This window comes from Saccoglossus kowalevskii, chromosome 17 (assembly GCF_978046115.1).
Source record: "Saccoglossus kowalevskii chromosome 17, keSacKowa6.1, whole genome shotgun sequence".
NCBI lineage: Eukaryota > Metazoa > Hemichordata > Enteropneusta > Harrimaniidae > Saccoglossus > Saccoglossus kowalevskii.
The window spans coordinates 8,311,871-8,331,540 of NC_140657.1; the positions used below are offsets into that span (position 1 = coordinate 8,311,871).

The following is a 19,670-nucleotide window of genomic DNA, read 5'->3' on the forward strand; positions in this document are numbered from 1 at the left end:
TCTGTTGGACCTCTAGTGTTTGCTGACCATTATCCCTGTTGGACCCACTAGTGTTTGCTGACCATCATCCCTGTTGAACTCCCTAGTGTTTGCTGACCATCATCCCTGTTGGAATCCCTAATGTTTGCTGGCCATCATCCCTGTTGGACCCTAGTGTTTACAGACCATCATCTCTGTTGGACCCCCTAGTGTTCACTGACCATCATCCCTGTTGAACCCTAGTGTTTGCAGACCATTATCCCTGTTGGACCCCCTAGTGTTTGCTGAACATCATCTATGTTGGACCCCCTAGTGTTCACTGACCATCATCCCTGTTGAACCCTAGTGTTTGCAGACCATTATCCTTGTTGGACCCCCTAGTGTTTGCAGACCATTATCCCTGTTTAATCCTAGTGTATACTGATCATCATCCCTGTTGGACCCCCTAGTGTTTGCTGACCATCATCTCTGTTGTACCCCTAGTGTTTGCTGACCATCATTCCTGTTGGACCCCCTAGTGTTTGCTGACCATCATCCCTGTTGGACCCCCTAGTGTTTGCTGACCATTATCCCTTTTGGACCCCATAGTCTTCGCTGACCATCATCCCTGTTGGATCCTTAGTCTTAGCTGACCATCATTCCTATTAGCCCCTCAGTGTTTGCTGGCCATCACCGCTGTTCGACCCATAGTTTTTGCTGACCATCATTCCTGTTAGACCCCTAGTCTTTGCTGACCATCACTCCTGTTGGACCACCTAGTGCTTGCTAACCATTATCTTTTTTTGACTCCCGAGATTTTGGTGACCGTCTGTCCTGTTGGACCAACAAGGATAATTACATTCTGTCACTGTGTAAGCTGTCTTCATGAAAGTCCAGTCAAATATTTCACTAGGTGAGATCACTGAGCAAGTGGCAACACTCATTATATGGATTTATTGTGTTTAAGATTCAATTTTGATAAGAACATCAAGTACATCAGTATTTGTTCAATGAAATTAGACATCCCTTGCCCCTGTATATAAACGGCATCCTTTTTCTTCAAATGACAATGTTTTTTCATTTGTTCATTTTTATGAGTCTCTTATACAAGAAACACGCCTTTTTTCGTTTGTCATGGAATCTCTTAAACATTGATTTTTATAAAACCTTTCAAAGGTAACATAGTGGTTGTCGCATCAGACTCATGATCAGTAGACCCAAGTAGGCTGAACATCAAAGGGTCGACCCCCACCCTGGGTCAGTGTGCCACAGACTCAATGGGAAGGCCAATTCACTGGCCGAGATTCATTCACTAACGAATGCGACTTTGGGGGAACCTTGGTTGAGGTCTGCATGTGCTTGTGTTTGACCGGGCCAGGTTGACGCCAGGATAGCACATTACAAATTGCCATTTGACAGAGAGATGGCCACACAGCCCTGTCATGTCGTCCCAAACATGAATATGACTTCTGTGGCAAAATGCACTATGTGTCGTCACTAACACTTGCAATTTGCACATACAGAAAAAAAGTCACTGTCGCCTGGCACAAAAAATATTTAAAGAAAAAAAAAACTTTTCATGATAATTTCAAAACCCCTGGATCACTGACTAGGCAACCCTGTTAGGCCGCCAGAGTCGGGTGGGTGATTGTGGCCTGGACATCTAGTCAGTGGGTGTAAATATCGTTCACTCTTACAACATTCAACTTGAGAACTGCTTATGTTAGAATGAACAATTGCGCATTAATGTTGTATCCGTCTATTGACACATTTTTCTCTTCGTTGTCTTGGTGATTTTCTGCTTTGGTTATTTTTTAGAGAATGTTGATTGTGTTCATATACACCGTAGATGTGAACTTAATGACTAGTTTATTACTATGTATTATTGAAATCGTGGCTCATAAAAAATACAAACCTTTTCAGCTATTCAGAGTGTGTTCAGTTCGTTGCACCAAATGATAGACGAAATGTCTGGAGACTGTCATCAGTCCATCTTGGGATTTCAGCTGTTTTCACCGAAACCGCTGGACCGTTTTGGCGTGGAATGTCCAATGTGTTATTCGTACAACACTTGTAATTGTCAACTGTGGTTCAAAAAATATATGTTTAAATGTTTGAATAAACATATTGGATGGTATACGTACAGGCTTTACATGTATATAAGTTTCTCCCCAATAAAATAATTTACTGCACAATTAAATAAAATAATCATCTAAAATTGCCAGTAGTAATTTGGCACGATGCTTTGTTCGACGCGTGTGTAAGAAATGCTATCTACGAGTCACATTGCTGTCACCATGGAGAAACGGCTAATATTGTATAGGTTAATATCTTTGTAAACAGTAAATGACACGAATTGTAGCAAATTACATACTAGTATTCACCTGGTATAAATACAACTCCGTCGGTTCGATGACATGACCACTCCGATTTAAAGGATGGTGGTTATTGTTACTGTATTTGGTCGATGTGAGTCCCATACTATGCATAGTAACATGCAAGGCAAATGAGTTAAATGTTTACTTTCAGAAAATGTGAACTTCTCTTTAAAGATGAATATTGACGAGATTGTGTAATATTTAGTATTGTTTTATAATCTAAATTTCATCATGTGTCCAATTTACGTTATCAAACCACGTACCCATTTAAACCCCAACTTAAAGACTCTTCATGTTCATTACAGAAATCACAGAATTGCTCATTTTGTTTCAAATCGTATCATTGGTTTGATTTTTTTACGTAAACTACAATGAAGTAAATAAAACTAAACAGAAAAGAGGAGAATGAATGAGGAAATATACGCAAAAAATATAATAAAATAAATAAATAAATAAGCTCTGGTCACATTGCCCTGGTGGATCAGCTCCGCAAGTGTGACACTTACTTCGCAAAAATGTCGACACTTTGTTATGTGCGAGAAGACATGGATTCATAGCGTTGCTTAAATATTTGAAGAGTATGTAAACTAAATAAATGATAACTACATTTATTGTAGTAAACCTAACTGCACCCACTTGCCACACCTGTTTGCGAGAAATCGCTTTTCCGGCCATGATTCGTGTCTGTGTGTAACAACGGTTGGCTAAGGAGGCCATGACGTCACGCCTAGAGGGTACACTTGTTGTCACGCTGAAGAATGTATTGGCTTATTTACGCACAAGCCAATCTTAGTGCTGTATGGATTTCTAAACCGCAATTCGCTAAATACGGCTTTCTTCGGAAGGAATTATGGGGTGTGTGGCATCCAGGTTATCTGGAGATAGTGCGACTGGTGAGTATAATCGGTGACTGTTCAGTTATTTGGGTTTTCAAGAACAAATCGTGTAATTCGACATCGGGAACAACACTGACAGATTCAGTGGCGATCGTAACACATTATTGTACGAGCGCTCAATTCATATACTAGTACCCACACACACATAGTGCGCGTGGGCCTGTAAGAGTAATGCCCGACTCGATTTCTTGTTCACGATACAGTGTAGCCCTGCGTACATGAATTGTGTGTCGGGGGCTTGTATCATATTACGGGAAGATGAGCCCGTCAATTAGTTCGTCCGATCAACGCAGCGCTATATACCGTATACGTAGAGCCATGGTAGAACTAATTACAGTGCTACACATTTCAACACGCAACACATACTATTACATGTTCTCTGAGTTTATGCGAGTCATTAATAATAATAATAATAGCGTAAATACAGACAGGGTTGGTTGTTATTATTCTATATGTCATTGCATATCTGGACTAAAACATAGGTGGGCTACAGCGTAAGTTCTTATTTACGATGGGAAAGGTGAAAACATATTGCCAAATTTAGGAGATAAACAACTGTCGACATTGATATACGAAGTAAACCGGCTTTGATCTGATTTCAATTGAGTGAGAGTAAAACGTGAGAGAGTGGGTGTACACTTCGCTGTCTGCCAGTGTGTAACAATGTTAATAGCTAGCAACTGGACTGTGTTTAGACACTGGTGTCAACTTATAAAGGTATCAATTTAAAACCGCGACGGACGCGTTTACAAAACCATAATCGCTAACGTAAACGCCGCCGCGGTGTGCATGAGATAACATTTTCGCGGTTTTTGCAGTAGGTAACCTTTTTCATGGAAGGTACTAACGTTACTACCTTCCATGCCTTTTTCAAAGTTTAGGCCTTTGTTGTAAAGTATCCCCAGTATGTATGTGGCAAGGCTAATGTGTAAGTCACAGTGGTTATGTAATTTAGGAGTGCAGGGTCAACAACCAGAATGTTACAATTTATTTTGGGCAAATTTCTGAGAATAGTGAGCTAGAGATAGCAGGTCAACAACAATATTGATTTTCCTAGTTTATAATTTTAATGGAAGTGAAATAAATTAATATTTATTTAAATAATATATGAAAATAATTATTGACTATAAAATTTAGTTTCTTTATAATATTCATAAATTTTGGTTTACATTTTTGGATATAAATATTTGCTCCCTTCCAAAAAACTTGAGAAATATTCAAAAGGAAATGCAAGGCATTTTATGTGTTGGCAGTTTATTGTCAAAGTTATGAAGTGTGCAATTGAGGTGACTTTGTGTCATACAAGATCTAAACAAACAAAAAAAACATGCCTCAATTTGTCACCCACTTTGCGAAACCTGAGTTGTTTGATCATTTCTCAAGATTTCATTATGTCATGCGAGCCTTTAATAAGAAAATTGAAAGATCACGTTCATTGATTTTAAAGGCCATATTTTCACTCAATGTTGCCCCACAAACGAGACCACAAACCAGGAGTAAAATAACAAATTTTATTATTGGTCAACACTACAAAGCAAATCACCTGAGATTCCATCCTTAGGGATAGCCTCAAGGGTAAATCTAATGAAATGTTTTCATCTCTATTAGTGTGTCCAACAACATGCCACCTCAATTAAAACTCACCTTGATTATCGTTTCCTTGACCCCTTTTCCACCAATTCTCTGGTCCTGCTAAATGATAGATATATTTAACAGACAATAGGCATTCAGATCGAACCAAATACACATGTTATTTACACCATCCATCTAACCTCAATGTATTTTTTTTTCTCGTTCATTGTTTGTATTCTGTTGTCCATGGCATTCATTGTCGCCAATACAAAGACTTCTCTAATACAATGAAGGGTGTACTCACTACAATGTCTAACCCTTGAAATAAACATGATTAACTTTGGAATTGCAGCTTAATATGGATCTTAACCTTTTCACCACCAGTTCCTTCCTTTCATCACAAATTCACAAAATATTCCTGTTTATAGTCTGCACTTTCCTTCAGAAGATTGGGACTTAAATTACCAAATTTTTTGAGTAAAAACTGAAAATTGACTCAAATTTGGCGAGAAAGTCTACCGGTAGTGGTGAAAAGGTTAAAGGTGATTTGGACTTTTCGTGGCACTATAAATGGATAACTAACTTGTTTTTACAACAAAGTGTGTTTTGGGTCCTCTAAATTCAAGAGAGAAAAGTATTGCGTGTCAGAAAGAGCCAGTTTGAGTATTGAGTTGAAACCTTTTGAAGGTTAAATCAGAATAGTACCGATAGGAACTAAAAAATTATGTTTATTTGTTTCAAATACTGGTAATGAACAAATTTTAGAAACATGGAAAATTTGCACCAACCATTATACACCACTCATATCAGCTTTCATCAGGGGATGTGTTAGGAGTAATTATTGGATAGTGATAAATGTTAACAAAATTATATAAAATTTAACCAACGAATGTCATCTAATTCTCGTCATGATTTGATTGATGTATTTTTAGTCCCCATTTTTATGTAATCTGAAAATGGTGACTTATAATTTCACGTCCGTGTGTGCAAGTGTTCATCTTTCCATCTGTGCACACCTGTATCTACGCTATTTCATTCAAACTTCACACATATAACATACATACATATGCACAAGCATTTATTTCATGACCAAATTGAAGAGTGCTGAATAGTGGCCATTTTTGTGCCAAAAATTTCCAAAATCAAGCATTTCTGGCATTCCGAAATTAGATTTTGGTTTTGCATGGACATATTTTATTCAAACTTGGCATTAAACATGAAGGTTTTTGATGCATGTCATTGTTTTCACATTCAAAATAGTTGACTGATTGCCATTTGTTTTTTTAACTAATACTGTTTTTTTTAAACCAATGTATGTGTTTCAGAATCTGATTTAAGATGCTCGATCATAATTTTCATGCTAGAATCATGTTTTGAATGTCATGGGCAAAACAACAGTTTCCATGTATCATGTCTGTCACACGAGTATAAATAATGTTGATAGTCTTTAAAAACTGGACGAGGAGTTGTCATTGACAATGAGTTGTTGATGATCAAAACATTTTAGTTTGTTCACTGAATATTTTTTCTTCTTCTACATTTATATGACAACCTTAGCAGCTGCATTCATATGAAATTAAAATCAAGACACTGGAGAAATCAGTGTTTTACCTTCAAAATGTAAATTTTGAGTGACATACTCTGACTGGTTCAATAATCATTAATGATATACATTGTATATTAAAAAATAATAAAAAACATGTTTATTCACCCAATAATAATTTGCATGGTATTGATAACATCACGAAAATTATAAAAAAGGAATAATAACACTATCAAGAATAATGATAAAAATTAGTTTAAAAGTATGTTGATTGGGCAAAAAGGAAATCAGAAAATATCCTAGAGCTAGTGGAGTCTGATTTCTTATGAATACTTGAACAGCATTTAATTTTTGTTGAAAATGAGGGCTATTTGCATTCTTCATAAAAAACAAGATAACATTTAACACTAAGGCCTTTGGGTGACAAACACTCTGCCCAGTTAAACACACTGATTCATAACTTTTAATAAAACCTTATTTTTGTACAGTCAATTTTAAAACTATCCCAAAATCCATGATTCAGCTGGATTGTAGAAACACATAACCAAAAATGTTCATAATTATCACTTCATAGAAAAAATATATAATGACTCTAGGTTCAATCTAGGTAATTATTTTATTGGAAGTCTATCCACTTACATGAATGCCCAGGAAAAAAAGTTAGCCCTAATAGATCAGTAATTACTCATTCAATGCAAACAACCATTCACTAGAGCAAATAGTTTTTACCGTAATTTGATCTATCAAACTATGTAAAATACTTTCTTTTTGCTTTGAATTAATTTTCTTTGAAGGAATGATTCAGTTAAAATAAAATCCAGTGAATATACGTATAAATCAGTGAAAATAAATTACATACAAACAAAAAATCTTTTCCAGCAAAATTAAGTATTTTATAGTACCGGTATATGTTTCTAGTGGAACGCTGTAAGCTGTAATATTAACTCTAACCTAAGACAAAGTGACATGTTTTTACACCTATTACTTGTCATGTATTTACCTCACTATTTTAATCTTGTAATCTGCTACCTGGCAGCTGTAACCACCAGAAATTAGACAGTGATTTAGTATGGTTCTGACAATAGGAAAAGAATCAGCATAGAAAATGTTGATATCTTTTAGGCCAGACTTTTATTATCCCTTGTTTCGTGAACCTGCCGAATGAACAGGAGCCGAAAATAAAATAAAAATAAAATTTTATTTCAGCGTAATTTCTCGCGCCCGCCGACTTGTAAGTGCAAAAAATTGCTAAAACAATATTATTTTTATCTTCATTTTTTTACCGCCCGCCGCATAACAAATCCAAGTTGCATTTTCGTGGGAGTATCATGATCAAAGTACCGAAGTCTCACGCAGATGAGAATCAAGGTTATACATGGAATAAAATTTCATTTCTTCTCTCTGATCAATGATCTCACTTACAATTATTTGAGAATCACACAAATCTAATGGAAAAAAAGAATTAATTTTATTTTGTTTTCGCCCTCCTCAACCTCAAAAGAATTTGCCTTATAAAAACCCAAGAAACAAGGAATAAAAAAAGTCTGGCCTTACACAGATTGACAATTGAGACGGTATAAAGTTCATTGGGGGGGGGTATTAATAACGATATTAAGGAAAGACATACAATACTGCTGCGTTGGTATTTCCAGTCATTCAGACGAGGGACAATTCAAATATTAGATTGTAAAAAGGGGTACCATATGCAGATTTTGTACGGGATAGTTTTACCAAACAATGGTTTTCTAAGCAGTGGACATGGTACTATTATCTTAATTTTTTAGCATAAAATCTCTGTTATTCATTTCCAACAATAAGAATGGAATATTGAAAATGAATAAGCTGGCTAGGCCCTCCAAAAACACTTTCTTCTCTGACTTTTTAAAGGAAATCCAGGGGTAGTGAGATAAAAAAATTTCTTTTTAAATTCATGAAGCAAAATTTCTAGATATGTATCTATCTAAAAAAAATAGTTTTTACTTGAACTAAATTATCATAAGCTTGATCTGTAATGATTTTTGAAAACACGTTGAAAAAATCATTCTCCGTCGTTTGTTTATAAACTCAGAATTCTGTTTCTTCTGAATTCAATTTTTCCCATTTACTTTGACTGTTGAAGTATTATAGTCTATAAATGACTTAATTAACCAAAAAATAAAATGAGCCTCTGTAGTTAATTGTTAATCATCATAATACTCATTACTGTCTGTAATATAAGTGGGAGTTGTTACCCACATGTCATTTTTAAACCATCAGGACTCAAGTGGTCTTGTCCATAAACATAAAAATTAAAATTGCTTTTATGGTGTATAATTTGTTAGCTACTTCAATGCAGCATAAGAAATTAATGTTTTTGGAAAAGGAAAGCTCTGTTTGTTGTGAAAAGTCAAAATTAGAAAAAGATTCTATCTCTGTTTACTCACAATCTAATTATTGACCACCTGCATCAACTATACTTACACATTGATTTGATAGGGTGGTTGGTGGATGTCATGGCAGTGTATGTGAGTCCCATATTACCGGGTAAGCACAGTTTTAAGCATGACAATGTACAAATTATTGGATACTCAAGGTGGGTCAAATGCATGAATTTGAAAAATTGTATAAATTTTTATGTTGTTGTGAAAATCTTTCTTTCTATTTTTAATAAAAGTCATGACTTGCACCTTTCACAATGAAGCCCACAATGACCAGAAACAATATTTATTTTTGTTTTTTAAAATTTAATGAATTTTTTTATTATTTACAATACAGAGGATCACTTGTGGATACTGTTCCCTTTAATTTTTTTGAATTTTGAAAATACTGAGAAACTACAATTGAATCTGAAAAAAATTGAGCGAAAATAAGGCTTAGAGGGAACACTGCTTGTGGATAGTTTGGGTAAAAAATAAATGATTCAAGGCACATCTCAAAAACAAATAAATGTTTCTTGACAATTTGTTTTCAAAAATTTATGCTGGCACTTTTTTTCATTTTAGATATAAAAATGTCTTCAATTTTAAAAATTGTGCAAATCTTTAACCGATGTGTGAGATAAATAAAACAAGATTATTTTGTCACGGCTCAGAGACAGGATTGTGTGAAGTGTTAATTTAATTGCTGTCAAAAATGTCATGAAAAGAAATCTCAGGATATATGACTTGTGTCTTGACGTATTATCTCTAATTTGAGTTATTCTTTTTGTGACTGGTTGATTTATTTGTTATCGAACCCACTGGGTGGAGCACACAAACTGCATTTCTAAACTCATTTTTCTAAATCAGGCTTGTCATGAAATTTATGACGTTCATAAACTTCTAACAAGTAAATAAGTATATATAGTTTCCCATTGACAGCTGTATTAATGTCAGTACGCTTTATCTCGAATTCCCTTTGTAGCCAAGAAACGTGGATGTATAGAATTTGTGGCTGAGATGTTTTGTGTGTTGTGGTTTATTATTAATGTAATTGACAGGGTTCAGAAAAAAGTGCATTGCCTTTCACATTAATGATCGCGATGTACGATTCTTTTCTGGCTGAACTCCAACAGGTGGTTGTGATGAATTGACGGTTGTCGGGCCGCGCCGTTTTCGATATGGGTCTCATAGTGACGTGTAAAATAAATTTTTACACAAAATTCAAAACATGTTCTACATGAAGATAATCACCCTTTAAATCATCTCTGTTGTATAGTGTTCAATACAAGTTCTATGCAATGTATACAATGCAGATAAAAAAATTGTTTAGTTTACACAATTTTGAATGTGCGGCATGTGATGTTTTAGATAATAACGCTAAATATACTTACAAAGTAGCCATACACAATTTTGCTGCTCGAGAGGGCGGAATCGCATTTTACGGTTCTATCCCTAACAAAATCTTCTAACAAAAATCCAATAAAAATAAAAATTGACAAGAAATTCACACAGTTTCTTATACGATGCTTGTCCTGTAGTTTTGTAGTACATCTATAGGAATTTAAAATGAAACATGTTCATTTTTTTCTGTGAATAATGATTTTCTGTGTCTTGCTCTTTACACCACCGGTCACTCTCGGCCACATTTTCCTGCACTTATTGTCTTCTATCCTTCAATAATTCTGGAAAGGAACCCTAATTTAATTTTAAGTTTTTACCCAAAACATTTGGCTATATTTTTGTCCCAATCTTCTGAAAGAAATTAAAGACTAATAACAGTACTTTTTTGTGAATTTGTGATGAAAAGAAAGAACTGGTGGTGAAAAGGTGAATAAACGGTAGTTGTGATTATTCTGACTTATTTCAGTCTCCAGTATTATTATATGGCGGTGGTCGTCGCATCGCGTCCTGTTCGGTATGGGACTCATAGCGACGTATACAACGTGTGTAAATTACATTGTTTATTTACATAAAATTTGAACATGCGCTGCATGATGACCACCGCACTTTGAGTTCTCAAGGAAGATTCTCGCCTGCACAAAACCGCAAAGAAATTATCATAACACTACAATTTGTTATAAATACGTCTGTCTCTATTTTAGTTTTTGTTCATTTTTTTTTGGTCAAATTTTACATCTATGTAAATGATGTAACACAGGACGTCGTAATGCTTGGTGATGTAATTGGCCTCATTACTCCAAAACAAACATACATCTATATTTTATTTTATTGTCCAGTTACAGTAAAGCATTAAAACTCGAAAGTACAAGCCATTAAAAATAAATAGCATATTTGAACAAAATATATTAACCTACTCTTCTCTATTCTCACTATATGTTGACTACACACAGTTTAGTGGACTATATGATGTTAAAGAAACCATAACTTTAATTACTTTAATTCTTAATCCAAGCCACAGTGGTATGTACAGGTTTCCAAGGAGTAGTTTACAAGAGTACTGATACCCACAATGCAGTTTGGTAGCAATGCTCTTCCTGTCTGTGTGTTTTAGCATGAAGGCTAATTGAATATGTCACAGTTGATTAGCAAATCAAGGTACACACAATACATCACAACCACTCTATACCAGACATTGTTTCTATTGTTATGCATAATGTGAATTTTCCAGAAAACAACTCGCCTTTTTCCAGGAATGAAAAACTGTTCTCAATTTCATCAAAGGCATTTTGCCAAGTTTTTGTAGTATTGAACATTTGATTAAAATTCTTCAGACAGGGAGTCAGTGATTTTCCGAAAAAGTTTGGCTGTCTGAAAATGCCTATAAATTCTAAAAAAAATTTAGTAATACAAATCCAATGGGGTGTGCATTGCACTCAAAATCCTTCAGACAGGATGTCATTGATTTTCTCAAAAGTTTGTCTGTCTAAAAATGCCCATAAATACTGAAAAAAATGCAGTAATTAAAATCCAATGAGGTGTGCATTGCACTTTCAATGTTGTTTAATTTATCATACTTTGAATTTTCATGTAGTATCCCCGGCAACCAAACCAGATACAGTTATCAAGGTAGATACAAGTCAACGAGCTGACGCTGCCATCAGAAGACATAAAACTGTGCAACAAAAACACAAAGAAGCTGCTTCCAAGGCAACGGTAAATATGTTTACATACATTCGGTGATATCAAGTCAAATCATGTTTAAATGATTTTTTCTATGTTTGCAGCTGTACATGTCTAGACAATATACAGTAGTTTCTATATAGCTATTACACAGAATTATAAATGAAAACACTGACGACGATAATGCTACCAACAATATATTTTGTTGTTTTCTCCTCACAGACAGAGATGTAGTCAATACACGTAAGACTAATCTCACCTATAGCAATTATACGCTCTGGTATTCATCTTTTGTGATTAAGTCCCCAGGGGGGTTTCACTGACTGCCACAAGTAGGTGGAGATTTAGTTAGTTAGAGTGAGCACAAAACACCATATTGTGTTCACTGTAAATCCACTTTTATTTTGTGAATGAGTCATTAGAAAATCACAAAATATTAAAGTCTTGAGTTTTTAGACTGAGATAGAGTCAGTAGAGTCCAGAAATCATCAACACACAAACATTAGGAGCTTAAACATTTTTTTTACAAACATGGTACAATGTATTTTACTTGCATTGTATATGTCACAAAATAAAACTATGAACCACATTGAACCTGATGTGACACCATAACTCTGCCACTTCAAAATGAGCCTTGAAGCCTCAGTTCTAAATTATTTTTTTATAAATATTAGATCAAACTCCAACTTTTCATAAAATAACCTTTTCACCGATAGTTCCTTTTTTTTCATAACAAATTAAAAAAAATGTCCTGTTTATAGTCAACAGTTTCCTTCAGAAGATTTAGACAAAAATAACCCTATTTTTTGAGCAAAACTAAATATTGACTAAAATTTTGTCTGTTGGCTCCAAAATTAGGGTTTATTTCTAGAAATATTGAAGAATATAAAAAAAAAATTGCAGACTAATTTAGGGGAGAAAGTGTGGTTGTGAAAAGGTTAACTGTTCTTCATATGTAGAACAGTACTAGTTTATTAAACACAGTACTTCAAAGCCTTTAAAGAATTCAAGACATGTAACACAATCCAGAGTTATAGACCCCAAGTTTAACCTTTTCCCCACCGGCAGTACCCTCTTTTCATCACAAATTCACAAAATCGTCTGATTTATCATGTGCATTTTCCTTCAGAAGGGACAATTATAGCCAATTTTTTTGAGTAAAATGTATATATAAGCTGAAAATTTTGTCTGTTAGCTCAAAAAAGTAGGGTTCATTTCCAGAAATACAAATACAATACAGAAAAAAAAATATAGAAAAATTTGGACGTGAAAAGGTTAAACATGTGTGAGTGTGTGTCAGGCCCATTTGGATTAGATTAAAGTCAGTTGGCTGGTCAGAGTTTATAGCCATGTGAAGAGATCCATGTGAACATGTTCTCCAGGTTTAAAAGAATTAACACCCTCAAACGGCAAACCAGAAGTAGGTTAATAGGTGTGTTAAAACGCAAATTTAAATATAAACCTATATGACAAATGAACACTGATTTAACCCACTAATAAGAAATAACTTAATCTAGCTCTATTCATCAGCACCTGTGAAAATGACTAAAGTTGTCAGATTTGTTAACCTTTGAAGAGATAATAGCCAAATTTGTCCATTTAAATGGAATTGTTACATGTATAATAGTTTATAACATTTAAATTTTTGAAAACCACTTACTTGTATTCCTTTGATTCTGTTATCACTGAATTACACAAAATGAAAAGGGCTTAATGTGTCTTTTATTGGATAAAGGTTTTATTAGTAGATTTTTTAGTAGAAATTGAAAAAAAAATACTCAGTGGGCTATTAACTGCCACTGTCAAAAGAAAATCCGGCATTTAATCATCCATTGAAAAAATAATTATCAGTTTTGTAGTTAATGGAGTAAAACCTATATTAGAAGATGTCAGTTTTTCTGCCTGGTACATTGTACAGCAATAGTATTGTGTAGATTTATGTTGTAGCTGACTAATTGCTGCTAGTTTCAGACTGTTACATTAAATAATTTTATAAAAATAATCTAAACAAATGCCCTGTTAAGTGCCACAGTTGTTGAAAAATGGTTGTCCCTATGATATATTTGTTCAATACAAGTAGTATCAAAACATCATGTGGGATTTGACAAAAGCAAAACTATTTTTTGAGGTAAATATAATATATACCGTACATTCGCCCATCCGAAAAATTGCCCTGGGCGGTTTCACGGCTCGTGGGCCGTTATTTGGGGGCTCAAATTTTCAAAAAATTATCATCGTATATTTTTAGGGGGCTTATATTTTCATTGAAAAATCCTCCTAAGCCGATTTTCAACGCCAGCAGTTGGACCACCCAAAATGAAAAAAACTGTTGCAGAATCTAATCTAAAATTTTTCTTGTTGGATTAAAAAAATCACAAATACAATTATATTGTTTCATTTTATTAGTAAAAGACGTTTCAAATAAAAACGAACTGCAACTGCATTGCTTAGTAGCAAATGATCACGGTATCGCAATCCAGTCATGCTGCGTTTTACAATTGTTGATTATTACCTAGTAATGATTATAATGACGTGTAAAAAATAAATTCATTAAATAAACTTGTTTCATCGTAAGTGAATGATTCTGATCGCATTTTCAGCGCTCCATGCTGAATATCTGCCATGTTTGACCTGAGACTGTGTTCTTTGACCTGACAGGTCAAATCGATAATTAACCAATGAAAATGATGGATGATGCCAACTTGTTCAAATTACCATAACTCATTTAAATATGTTAATGTTATTGAACGCAGCACCAGCACGGAAGAGATTTGCCGATGTTGTTGTATGATCTTTTGGCTTGGATTTTGGTGGAAAAGCGGCATGATTTGTTTTTAAATTAAAAAAAATAGATAGTTGTTTTCAAAAGATGAACTGAGCATTTGAAGAATAATTTAAGATTGTTTACAGCGATAACAGCTCATTTTCGAAACGAAGCTAACCCATTTACGCTAGTCGCAATAAACATCAATACTCTTGAATAGGCGTCAATGACTTCGGCGAAACTTTTAGGCATCAGAAAAGATGAAAATAACACCTTAAAAAAACTGCCGAAAAATCGCCCTGGGCGGTTTCTTGGTCCCAATTTTTTTTTTTTAAAACACGAACTGCCGTTTAACAGCCCTGGGCAAATTTACGACAGAATCCGGTACTATGCTATACCCATTTGATGATAGTCAATTTTGATGAAGTAAGGGTATCTCAGTGTCATATTCCTCTCTGAATGATAAGCATTTTGACATTGAACTTTTAAAAAAACAGAAATTCACATTCAAAATCAAATCTTTTGATTATTGTAGCAGACATTTGAACCCCGCCTTTCACGCATTAAGCAAGATCTTGCTGTATTCATCTCCATGGTTATCCCATTGGGCAGCCAGTTTTCATATTTGGCTGCCAGGTGACAATAGTGGTTGTCGTGGGCGACCAGATAATCACCAATTTAAATCTGATTTGAATATATTCACTAAATTTGAAATTGTTGTAGATATCTAAATTTCAGAAATGACATCATTTTGAGTGATTACTTTCTCACAAACTCCTTCATATTATTAAATTAACTTTAATAATTTACCTACTTGTGTAATGGAGTTTAACTGATCCAGTAATTAACAGAGGAAAGAATTTCTTTTTTTACCCCCCACCCCCAATCTTATTTCTAACCCTCCTTCCAATTCAATTAGATAACAAGTCATTCATAGGAGGGGCATATACAATTAAATTCGGGAGGGTAAGGGTAGGGTAGAGTAGTGTTAGGGGTGGGGGATACCAAAAAAAATCTTTCCTTAATAGAAATCAGTAAATAATTACACATTTACAAGGATGGGGATAATTCATTAATGACACTGGTCTTCTATATTTTATTTATTGCAGGTCATTTCCAATATAGCCCTTGAAGAAAAAGAGAGGCTGTCTGTTTCTATGATATCATCGCGTATCAGAACAGCAAATGGAGTGATACGTCCAAGTAATTCTGCCAAAGGTAAATTGGTTTCTTTTTAGGTAGTCTTTGTTATTAATGAAGCAATCAGAGATTGTACTGAGAAATATAGTGTCACCAACTGAATAGATATTGTCACTGACAAAATAATATATTTCATTGAAATAATTAAATGTCACCGACGATCAATCCAAAATGGCAGCTATAGTTATAGTTCAACCATTGATGGCTGGGTAGTTACGAAATAATAAGCATTAAGTATAATCTAGTCTGTTCATTATAGAATGTTTATAGTGAATCTGAATATGACAATTATCGTAGTTCAACCAATGGTGACAGCATAATTTCGGGAATAATGATTGGATAATATAACCTAGTCTGTCCATTATAGGATGTTTATGGCCAATCTGACATGGCCAATTAACATACCCGTAGTCCAACCATCAGTGACAGAGTAATTTTGGAATAATGACCAGCAAGTCCAATATATGTTGTAATTATCAATTTAAAATAGCCAACTGTCTTGCACGAATAATTAATCAATTATAAAGATAAATGACTAACATGTACATATTTCTTCTTGATGTAGTTGCACCATTGTTAATGAATAATAACATCCATCAAACCGATGATACAGGAAAGCAGAATACTGAAAGTTTGGAAAGTGAAAACAAATCAACAAACATTTCCCAACGAAATGCTACTTCGACATCAAAGGGATAAATCAGATGTTCTGACTATCGATGGGTGTAATTACTGTTACAGAAATTATTACTCTTCCAACTAAGATTTCTGTCGTCTTCCAAAGAATGGACAATGATAGGTGTATTGTGTCCATGGTGTTCTACACTGTGGTAAATGTCTCCCAGCCTATAGGCATGAACCACAATAGTTTGTGAATTGAAGTCGCAAAGGAATACGAGTTGAGTTTTCAACTTGTATGTTTCCATTGAGAAGAAAACACACCTGCTGACCAAGTTCCTGATTCTTTATTTTAAATGATCAATTTTGTTCTACAAAGAGCAATTTCACTTTATGACATGTTTTGTTGAATTTGTGGAACCAGATACAAACAATGGAACTTACCTGTGTGACATGACATTTTCATATTCCTCACATTGTACCACTCAACTGAAATTTGTCTTGAGCTTTAAAAGCTTTGCGTCGATACCCTGACAGGAAGTGTCAGCAGATTGAGTTTGGATGAATCATGAACCATTGGATTAATTTTGCACCATCATTGAAGCATGACTGACTAAACTGGTAGTGGTTTGATTTATCCAAACTCTGGACCAGCATCAATCTAACACTGAGCTGTAAGTCGGAGGAATATATTTTCCAATCCATCCATCGTACCTGATATCAAATCATATCAATGAAAACTTTTCGAAGTCTTCCTGTAAATTATAGTATATTTATTGTCATGTAAATTGAATACCTCAGGGAGAGATAACTTTGTGCCTTTGTTGCTAAAATAATCACTGATAACAATAAAACTTTAGTAGCAACATGCGATACTCAAATTTACAAAAAATCTAGTATATCATGTGATTGTGATTCACCAATGAAATAAATGGAAACTGTTCACCCTTGATACATTGGGAGATTGATATTTCACATATCAAATGATGGAGATCTACTAATAAAATTATAGGAAACTGCATTCATGATGCCTTGGGGGGGGGGGGTATATGACATCACATGTACATATCATGTGATGTTGATCCACCAATGAAATGAATGGAAAATGTTCACCCATGATGCATTGGAAGATGGATCAACCAATTATTGACCACCTGTTAAAATTAATACATCCTGTTGTCCTAAATTGTCTCTTCCCAATATTGGTGCTATTTTCTATGACTCAGTGCAATTTTATGTAGTTACCATAGCAATATATGCAGTTACAATATTTACAAAGAAAATCTGCAGGTCAGATTAAAGTTTTTTTCTTGAAATTTAATTTTTTTATGAGACTGACCTGTTTATATAATGTATATTGTAATTATCTTGCATTTTGGTTTGGCATATATTGAGTTTATGTTTGTTGTCATGGTAACATGACAGCAATATATTTTTTTTTGTATAGAGATTGTAATAATTATATTTCGCCACATTGTTGTAGAGGTAGGTAAACATTCCATATCATGTTATCAATTAAATATGTATTTTATATCGAGGCAGGTTCCTTCATCTGTAAAACTCATTGTTGGCATGACGAGGTTAATTTGAATTTAATTTATACTTGATTGTACATGACTTTTATTTTTATTTGTGATTGTGTAAGGGATATTTCACTGTTAAAATGTAAATATTTGGTTTTAAATAACATTGAAATTCGTGCAGTCGAAATTTGGTTTTGCATGCTAAGTAGCGAAGTGAATCTAGATTGTATCCAGTTTGGAACATGCATGAACAATTAAGGGCGTCATGGATGACAGCATTGTTGTTGACATCGGATGGAGACCAAAGCAGAGCTTTTTGTTGTTAAGCTATAAATAGAGACAATTGTAAATCATTTGCAACATTCCACTTTGAAGAGGTGGGTGAAAATTAGGTTCTCAAGTGACAATATAATTCTATTGATCTCTATTGGATGTTTGGCTTTTATAAATCATGTCAATTAATTTGAAAAATCACTACCGGTATTTTATAATTATGTCTTATGTCATCCCTCCATATGTGCCTTATTCAAGGTTGATATACTGTAACACCATTTATTTTCACTGACACTTAATTTCACTATTTTGACGTTTTGAGCGTACTCATTGGGTTTTAATTTCACGAGTTTGTCAAGGAAACAACGAGTTTTATTGTAATTTTACATGTTCACCTTGATTTAATTTAGCTGATTTTACTTACATGTATCAGTGAAAATAACAAAATTAAAACCCAGTGAATAATTAATACATTTACAGTACATTATCTTATTGGGGGCTTTGATCTTAAAAGTAAACATTGTATATTTATTCTGCTTTGAGTTTGGTTTACATTATATTTATATTGTATGTGACATTTCACTCACACAAAAACGTCTATATGCAGTACAATGTAGTCCACAAAGACACCTGTCTAATGTGACGGCTATTGTGGCAAATAAACTTGTGTAATAAGACCAAGATGATGGATGATGATTACAAATCAAGTGTTTTGAACTAGTCTCTACATTTTCAGTTTGCAAGGTTTTTATTTATTCTTCATCTTTAAATATCAAGTCGCCTCTTAATGCATCACCTGTTGATAGCATGCAAAATTTCATCATACATTTTTGAAGTGATCAATAATTGTTTTTTCATGCTAGAATATATCTAATTGATTTTTATAATTGAAATAAAGCATAAAAAAAAAATGTCTTAAAAAGTCTCAAAATTATAGATTGTGTTATATATATACTGTGAAAGTGTACCATATATTCCTGAAGAGTTCAAGATTTATAAATTTCTTTCATGCCAGAATAGATCGAATTGGATTTGTAATCAAGATATTTTTATATATTTTTCTATTATAGAAATCTAGAAATATATTTGATAACTGTGTAATAAATGAAGTTGATTAATATTAAAATTGGAATAAAAAGTGTTGTTTGTTAATGTGGTTATGTGATCAATACATGTTGTGATCAGCCATGTCCTCGACATAGTATCCAAGTTTTTAATGGAACATACACAGAATGACTAGTTTAGACAATCTAGTGTCTTTAAAACAATTTTTTCAAAGCAAAAAACTTTTTATTCATTTGTTGAAGAAAATCAGAAGACAGCTATCAAAGAAACTCAGCCTGCTGGAGTGTGTATTTTTAATGAAGTGTTGTTTGAAAAATGCAGATATTGTCGTGAAATCAGACAATGTTTGAAAAAATATTTGCTTGAAAATTGTTGTGAAATGAAAAAAATCAGAAAATCA

At 33.9% G+C, this 19,670-nt stretch overlaps 1 protein-coding gene across 1 annotated transcript; it reads left to right on the forward strand.

The window, feature by feature from the left end:
- Positions 1–3,091: 3,091 nt before the first annotated feature.
- On the forward strand, positions 3,092–19,331 carry LOC144348071 (uncharacterized). The gene is made up of 4 exons (XM_078007571.2): positions 3,092–3,229; positions 11,739–11,860; positions 15,701–15,809; positions 16,357–19,331. The coding sequence occupies exons 1-4, from the start codon at positions 3,187–3,189 to the stop codon at positions 16,488–16,490; spliced, it is 408 nt and encodes a 135-aa protein (XP_077863697.1). The 5' UTR covers positions 3,092–3,186; the 3' UTR covers positions 16,491–19,331.
- The last annotated feature ends 339 nt before the right edge of the window (positions 19,332–19,670 follow it).